The sequence below is a fragment of the Pinus tabuliformis genome, chromosome 6 (genome assembly GCF_031772625.1).
Source record: "Pinus tabuliformis cultivar Carrire ecotype Pingquan chromosome 6, CPIR1, whole genome shotgun sequence".
Taxonomy (NCBI): domain Eukaryota; kingdom Viridiplantae; phylum Streptophyta; class Pinopsida; order Pinales; family Pinaceae; genus Pinus; species Pinus tabuliformis.
Window position 1 is genome coordinate 1,638,137,275 of NC_142292.1, and position 6,773 is coordinate 1,638,144,047.

Sequence of the window (6,773 nt, forward strand, 5' to 3'; positions counted from 1 at the left end):
TTGGGACTAATGATCCTATTTGAAATTGAAATTTACAAGAAATCTTCGGAGCAGACAAATGTAGCAAATGTTCCACAGTGAGCAACTGTAACCACAAACCAAATGAGAATATCGGTATTAACCCAACAGAAAACTCAGAACCATAATAAGCAGTAACACGTTACCATGGAATATATATATATATATATATATATATATATATATATATATATATACAATTCATTATCCAGTCAAAGAGAAATTACAACAACTGTAACCGCTAAGTATTACATGAATGTTCACCGCAGGGTTAACCCTCGGCCCTGTATTAAAATACATAATAAAAGCCATGTAGCGTGCGCAACCCGGTTTGGGCATCGCCGCCAAACCAGTTCTGGGCAGAACCCAAATTTGTTACAGAGAAACCAGAGCGGGTTGCTGTTTTCCCACATTAAGGGAATGACTCAGAATAACAAAAAAAAAAACACCGTAGCTCAAACATAGGTTCAGGCAGCCTGCCAAGAAGAGAGTTGGCCGGACCTACTCTCGGAATCTTCTCTTAACTCTTAAAATCTATGGCGACAGGTTCCTCTTACCAGGAAAGCGGAAAGAGGATGGACGGAGCTGGTCTTCCACCATGCGCTGGTCACGGCACCTGTATTCCGCACCTGTGACAGAAGGGTTGCCAGAAAACAAGGAAAAGAGTGAGTACCAGAACTATAACAAAGTAAAAGAATTCAAAACAGTAAACAGGGTAGCATTCACTGTGAGCAAGGAGGCGCATGAATACCGTGGCCATGGCTGGTAGGCGGAAACACTATCTCCACCATGGATAGGCATGTTGGTAGTCTGCGCTGTGCGAGAAATACTAATCGCCAGAGACCTGTAGAGGTCGAGAGTTACCGCGAGAATGAACTGCAAGGGCTCAAATGCGGCATTGAAAAACCCTCAAGTCTTTTTACCCATACCTGGTTTGTTTCCAATCGTCGATCTAGGAGGACCCATCTCCACCGTAGAAATGGGCGCGGGATTTTCAGGAGGGAAGCTGTCACATGGGCTTGCTCGTGCCGTGTACCAGGCGCATTAAGTTCCGCCTTCAGCGTTGGTAACCGGAGTAACAACCGGCATGCTACAGCTTAAGCCAGCTGGCTGGTTACACGCCTTACACGCCAGGTGGACGTCATGTGGAAGCCCAAGTCATCGTGCACCAGAAACGTTTGGTCGGAAAACGATAACCGGAGCAAGCTCTCCAGCATCGCGAAAACCCAGGCCTGTCTAAATAAATGTTGATATGGATAGCCATCGTTCACATATGAAAATCATAAATAGCAATTGCAGAATCCGCAGGACGAATACTTAATTAAGTATCAAATCATTCAAACCATAATGGTAAAGAATATCTTTGCAAACCGCCGGATGCTTCTCGAGACCGAGGATAGGGTCAAGCCTAATAATTATCCGAGCATCATAATGTTACCATAGTCCAATGTATCATGCATACACTTAGTGTTAACATGCTTACACTTAATGTTACCATGGGTAAATACTTATAAAGTGCTGTGACTAAGAATAATGTTACCATGTGTAAAAGTGCATGTAAAGTGCTGATTTTTTTTTCCATTGGAAAAATCTGTAACTTTCATTAAGTAGAAAATTACATATTGTAGATGTTATGCGCATATGCCCGAGGTCACTATACACAGTGTGTCTGTTAGTTACAAAAAAGATTCAGTTCCTATATATCAGATCAGATGTACCTCGCAGGGTCATCCTCCAATATTCTATAATATACTTGTTTACAAAATATGTCTTCCGGCTTTTCTTTGCTGTTCAAAGACATGATTAAAAATTTACAAAAATACTGTTTCTGTACATGTACAAAAATTTTCAGATTGTTTATTGCTCAAGTGCATGCTGATATCTCGGATCGTTATATGGACGATGGTAGTATTTGTATTCCTGATGGCCTTGAACCTCTGTGATCTCCCATACTCCTTTGTCCATCAACGAGGCCTCCTTGGATAGTTTGTCAGCACTCTCGTTATGTTCCCTGTAGATGTGTGAACATGTGATGATGTCAAAAGCTGCTTTGAGTTCAAGAACTTCATTCAATATGATGCTGAGTGTGTGAATGTGACAAATAGATATGTTGTTGAACCAATTTATGATGATTTTTGAATCCCCGAATATGTTAATGCAAGAGATATGATGACTCAAAGCAAAGTGAAGTAAATGACGGAGGGTGATGAGCTCTGCAAAATTGTTTGTTCCCATTCCCAGGCCTGATTTAATTTTGTAATAATGTTGGTCGGTTTTGTAAATGATGAGTCCGCCCCCACAGCTCTGCTGGTTTGCAGCCCCATCGAAAAATGCCCAAGGTGTGTTTTGGTCTATCCAGGGCGGTGGGTGAGGGTGGAGCACATGCGGGGGAGGGGGATCTGGTAGTTCCCTATAAGCAACGATAATGCCGGCCTCCACCAATTGCCAGAGAATAGGCTGGTCGTTGAAGATGAGTCGGTTGCGAGCTTTCCAAATGTGCCAAGTAATAAGGATAGGAAGGTTAACAGTCTTGGTTCCTTTATGCCGCAATACCCAGACTGTCCAAGCCTCCGTTGTATCGGTGCCTGCCCAGATGCCGGAGTAAGAAATGGTATTTTTGATAGCTGACCACAGTTCTATTATCAACCTGCATCTCAAGAAAAGATGTTCTGTAGTTTCAGATGCTTCTTTGCATATCGCACACCAGGAAGGTCCGAGGTATGCTCTGTGCGTTAGATTTTCTCCGGTGGGCACCTTGTTTTTAAGGACACACCAGAAGAAGAACTTGGATCGCGGGGAAGCGGAGAGCTTCCAGATGCTGTGCCACCAGGTCGAAATAACCTCTGGCTTCTTGTGGCTAATAAGTAGGGTGTAGCCATCCTTTGGGGTGTAAAAACCGCTCTCATACTGGCTCCAAATTAGTTCATCCGGCCCCTCAGTGATTCTGGTGTGTGATTCTATCAGGGCTTCCCTGTATGTCTGCCATACCTGATGCCATCTAGGAGGGAGGTTTATTTGATGAGCTGTCCTCCAGGCCTGATGCAATATATCAGAGGCTTCCCTATCAGGGCTCTGGGCAATCAATTTGATATTGTGAGCAGATAAGTGATTAACCAAGTCTTGAGGCAGGGTGTGCCTACCACCACTGCCCACCCATGGGTCGATGCCAATTCTAGCCAGGGTCCCGTCTCTGATTTTCCAGGCCAAGTTGTCTCTGATCATAGGCATTGAGTGTAGAAGAGCTTTCCAAATAGATGATACACCTGTTCTGTTCCAATTTGGGAGTCTGATCCAATCCAGAGTGCCAAGGGGCCAAATGTATTTGTGGTAAGAGAGGCGGGTCCATAGGTTCTGGCTATTTATCAATGCCCAGCTCATTTTTGCTGCCAATGCTTGTGCGAACAGTGGAAGGTCTTTTAGACCCCAACCTCCCCACTTCTTTGGGAGAGCGATCTTCTGCCATCCTATCCAGGCAAAAATGCGTTTGTCTTGGCTTCCTGCCCAGAGATATCTGTTGCAGATCTGCTGGAGGCGAGCCAGAGTGTGTCTAGGAATCCATGCTAGAGCCATCCAGAAAACTGGAGTAGCCTCCAGCACTGATTTGATGAGGATTAAACGGCCTGCCCTGGAGAGGTATCTGTGGCTCCAACATGAGAGCCTCTTTTCCAATTTAGATACCAGCCAAGTCCAATCTGCAATCTTCTGGCTAGTGGGTTTTAGCCAGAAACCTAGATACTTTAGACCCCTGTCCAATGGATGAATGCTGTAGGGGAAAGCCCGTAGAGCAGCTTGGGATTCATTGACTGTGGTTCGGGCCAGTGATATAGTAGATTTCTCTCTGTTTACCTGCATGCCCGTGGCTCATGAGAAGAGCTGTAGTAGGCGAGAGAAAGTCAGTGAGTCTCTTATGCTACCATCAAGTAGAATGAGTACATCGTCCACGAATAGCAGGTGTGTGAGGAAACATTCTTTAGTGATCTTGAGGCCCTTTAGAGTCCCCTCCCTTGTAGCAGAGATGATTATGCGGCTCAGTCCTTCCATGACTAATAGAAATAGTAGGGGTGATAGGGGACAGCCCTGCCAAAGCCCCCTTTCAGAGTGAAAGAAGTGGGAGGCTGATCCATTGATCAGGATGCTGAACGTAGGAGAGGTGATACAGGCCATAATCCAGTTTATGAAGGGAAGAGGGAAGCCCAGGTGAATAAGGAGCATCTTAATGTAAAGCCAGCTGACCCGGTCGAAGGCTTTTGATAGATCGATTTTCAAGAGAGTGCACTTGAGATGTTTGGACCAGATAGAGTGCAGGGCTTCCTGGGCGGACCCAATTGCTTCATGAATCTGCCTATCCTCAAGGAAAGCAAATTGCTGGGGAGCAATGTGATTTGATAGGATAGGTTTAAGCCGGTTAGCAATAATCTTAGATATGATCTTGTAGAGTACATTGCAGAGTGAGATGGGGCGGAAATCATCAAATGAAGATGGGGTGTCAGACTTAGGAATGAGAGCAATGAATGTCGAGTTTATGGCATGATATAAACACCCCGATGATCTGCTTTCCTCTATCACACTGAGCAGGTCCTGTCCCAGCAGGTCATAGAAGGATAGGTAAAATTCGATGGACCAACCGTCAGGGCCGGGGCTTTTGTCTCTCTTGAACCACTTGAGTGTGTTTTCCAGTTCCTCCAAAGTTACCTGGGCCGTGAGTTCATCCGAGTCATCCTCGTTTACATATATGGGGAAATGTGTGGCCACATCAATGATATCTGCCAAGTTTGAACCAGGAGGGCTTTTGTACAGGCTTCTGAAGTGTGAGGTACCCAGCTGGGAGAGTTTATTGAAGGTGTCTGCAAGGCCCCCTTCAGGTATAGGAAGGTTCCAGATAGTGTTGGCCACTTTCCTTCCTTTAGCATAGTTGTGGAAAAATTTAGAGTTCTCGTCCCCTGCTTTCAGCCAAATAGCCCTGCTACGTAATCTGAGGTTTTCCTCCCTTTGTCTAAGCAGAGTAGATCTCTGATTTTCCAACTCAATCAGTCGGGTCTTGTCCTCGGCCGAAGTGAATCCCAGGTTTCGCTCATCCAGCAGGGTTCTCAGCTCTTCTTCAACTGTTGAGAGCTGGGCCGAATCCCTTCTGTTCTTCTCCTTGGCCCAATTTATGACAATGTGCTTTAGTTCCGTGAGGTTCTTACAGAAACCCTTTGACAATGATGCTTCTCTGTTTATGGGATGAGCCTTCCAGTAATCCGAGACCAATTTTATGAAGTCTTGATCTTGGAGCCAAAGATGATTGAATTTGAATGGGGCTTTTGGCTTATGGTGAGGCCCTAGGATTTCCAGAAAGATAGGGGAGTGATCTGATAAACCCCCAGATCCTACCCATTGTTTGAAGTGATGAAGTTGTTGAATCAGAGGTCCTTTAAGAAGGAATCTATCCAGTCTTCGAGCCAAAGCAGCAATACCCACCCTTCTGTTCCTCCACGTAGGCATAGGCTTCTGTAAGGGGATATCAATAAAATCTGTCTGTTCTAGGGAATTCCTCATAAAGTCGGTGATGGAATCCACTTGTGCCATGGAACCCCAAGATTCACGGAAGCCCAGAGAAAAATTTAGGTCGCCCCCCAGGATGGTATGGTCCGCTGCTAATAAGGAGAGATTTAGCAGATGCCTCCAGAATGGCTCCCTGAGGTGGCAAGGTCCATATACATTCACTATACAGAATGTTTTTCCAAGTTCTGCAGCGAAGATGTCCACTCCCATGAATCCTTGTCTGCCCTAGGATGAATCGATCCTGATTGATCTAGGGTTGTATCCGATCGCCAGACCCCCTGAACGACCCGAGGCATCTGAGGCCAAGAAATTCCGTCTCAGTGCTAGAGTGTTTAAGCAGTGAGAGATGTCCTCTGCCGGGCCCAGAGTCTCTTGGAGGAGGATAATGTCAGGTTGCTCAATCTCAAATAGCCTCTGGATGGCTAGTTTTTTGGGGGCACTAGCCAAGCCCCTGCAATTGTATGATAAGCACTTCATGGAGGACCGCCTCGTGGGGTAGTGGCTGCTCTAAGGACCCCATCGATAGTGGACTGCCAAACTGATGCGACCTCCGCACCGGCCCTCCAGATGGCTTTGGTGAGATCAGATTTTCTACCCCTGGACGACAGAGGTCCCATACCCAGAGGGACAATGCCCAGGCCTCCCTGAGAGCCCGGTAGCTGGGGACGAGGGCGAAGAGAGTATGGGTGGGAGGAAGACCGCGAGGAGGATGACTGGGTTAGAGAGGAAGGGAGTGGAGGCACAGAAGGTGGAGCAGTAGAGGTACACAGAGGGGGAGTTGATAACAGACAATGAGCCATAGTGCAAGGTGCAGATGATGAAATAAATGCAGATGAAGTATTAAGTGATAAGGAGGAAGGGATTAGAACAGTACCCGAGGCCAGTGCGGCAGCTGCAGCGGCCCGAGCCCTAGTCATAGGGGGCGATGACGGATCCGGCCCCTTCGATCCAGACTTCACTGGCGAGCCCTGTACAGATGCTTCCCCCTGAGCTGGACAAAGGATGATCGAGGATGCCTCTCGTGCTGATATGGGAGAGATCTTTGGGGATGACTCTGGACTCTTGTTCAACGGACATTCCTTAAATAGGTGTCCCACTTGGTGACAACGGTTGCAGCGGAATGGAACTCCTTCGTAGTCGAGTATTTGTGTCCTGCTGTATTTGCCCCATTGCAGAGTGATCTTCTCTTCTAAACCTTCACGCATGTCCAG

The 6,773-nt window shown here is 46.5% G+C and overlaps 1 protein-coding gene across 1 annotated transcript; it reads right to left on the reverse strand.

The window, feature by feature from the left end:
• Positions 1–307: 307 nt before the first annotated feature.
• On the reverse strand, positions 308–5,772 carry LOC149265217 (uncharacterized). Its single transcript, XM_089402176.1, has 4 exons — positions 4,252–5,772; positions 2,401–3,864; positions 576–696; positions 308–417 (listed from the first exon to the last, which is right to left on the reverse strand). The coding sequence occupies exons 1-4, from the start codon at positions 5,770–5,772 to the stop codon at positions 308–310; spliced, it is 3,216 nt and encodes a 1,071-aa protein (XP_089258302.1).
• Positions 5,773–6,773: the final 1,001 nt, after the last annotated feature.

Bases quoted from the DNA above. Each gene is read 5' to 3' on its own strand.
- LOC149265217 (XM_089402176.1), bottom strand. From the start codon at position 5,772: ATGGGAGTGGACATCTTCGCTGCAGAACTTGGAAAAACATTCTGTATA. The intron at 697-2,400 runs GTGCTCCACCCT...ACTTTGTTATAG, and splicing joins CAGATCCCCCTCCCCCGCAT to TTCTGGTACTCACTCTTTTC. The intron at 418-575 runs GTAAGAGGAACC...GTGGGAAAACAG, and splicing joins ATCCTCTTTCCGCTTTCCTG to CAACCCGCTCTGGTTTCTCT.